This window comes from Apium graveolens, unplaced genomic scaffold, assembly GCF_009905375.1.
Source record: "Apium graveolens cultivar Ventura unplaced genomic scaffold, ASM990537v1 ctg367, whole genome shotgun sequence".
NCBI lineage: Eukaryota > Viridiplantae > Streptophyta > Magnoliopsida > Apiales > Apiaceae > Apium > Apium graveolens.
In genome coordinates, this window is record NW_027418208.1 from 9,404 (window position 1) to 10,608 (window position 1,205).

The following is a 1,205-nucleotide window of genomic DNA, read 5'->3' on the forward strand; positions in this document are numbered from 1 at the left end:
AATGCCTTGAAGGTCTGGGTTTCAAACGCTGCCCATATGAAAATGCATTCTATACACGAGGATAGGGGGATGACAGCTTAATCATAGCCATATATGTTGATGATATTTTAGTAACCGGAGCTAATGTTACCAAGATCGAAGAGTTCAAGTTGGAGATGGGAGTCAAATTTGAGATGACAGATTTGGGAAGGTTTAGCTATTATCTGGGGATCGGGGTGGAGTAAAACCAGAATTATATCGTGCTGAAACAATCATCTTATGCCAAAAAAATCATAGAAAAAGCAGGTATGAAGGATTGCAATCCAACAAAGTACCCAATGGATCCCAAGGATAAAATCAGTAAGGATGAATGGGGAAAGACAGTTGACACTACGATGTACAAGAGTTTGGTTGGAAGTCTTCGTTACTTGGTTAATACACGTCCCAGACATTGCCTATGCAGTTGGTATCGTGAGTCGTTATATGGAACGACCTACAATTCTCCACTTGAGTGCTGTAAAGAGAATACTACGATATTTGAAAGGCACGCTGCAATTTGGACTGGTGTATTCAGAGAAAGGAGGAAATAATATAATTTCTGGGTACTCAGACAGTGATATGGGAGGCACGGTGGATGATAGGAAGAGCACGGGAGGAATGGCATATTACTTGAATGAAAGTCTCATATCCTGGGTGTCACAAAAGCAAAGGTGTGTGGCATTATCCTCGTGTGAAGCTGAACTAATGGCGGCCATTGCAGCAGCTTCTCAAGGGATTTGGTTGTGGAATGTACTGGGTCAGATCACATCAGAATATATAGGTCCAGTTACTCTATATATCGACAATATGTCAGCCATTGACTTGGCTAAGAACCCTGTGTTCAATGGCAGGTCCAAACACATTGATATCCGTTACCATTTCATCCGTGAATGTGTAGAACGCGACGAAGTGATTGTCAAACATGTTAGCAGTGGGATGCAACAGGCTGATAGTCTGACTAAGGCAATGACAACATAAGTTGAGAGGACGCGTATCTTCTGGGAGTGCAGCAGCTAGATAAGAAGTTGAGATTAAGGGGAGAATTGTTGGATAATCTTAAAATTTAGTGTTTTAATTTATTGTTATTTATTTGATGTTTGTTTAGTTCAACTCTGAATTGGTCGTGTTGTCGAGTAGGAGTATTTGTAGGCAGCATTTACAAATAAGAGTAGCAGAGTTATTGTAGG

The 1,205-nt window shown here is 40.7% G+C and overlaps 1 protein-coding gene across 1 annotated transcript; it reads left to right on the forward strand.

The window, feature by feature from the left end:
• Positions 1-345: 345 nt before the first annotated feature.
• Positions 346-996, forward strand: LOC141701270 (secreted RxLR effector protein 161-like). The gene has a single exon (XM_074504955.1). It carries the CDS (start codon positions 346-348, stop codon positions 994-996), a length of 651 nt encoding a protein of 216 aa, XP_074361056.1.
• The last annotated feature ends 209 nt before the right edge of the window (positions 997-1,205 follow it).

What these genes read in the sequence shown, in the direction of transcription:
- LOC141701270 (XM_074504955.1), top strand. Translation starts at nt 346, where the DNA reads ATGAATGGGGAAAGACAGTTGACACTACGATGTACAAGAGTTTGGTTG.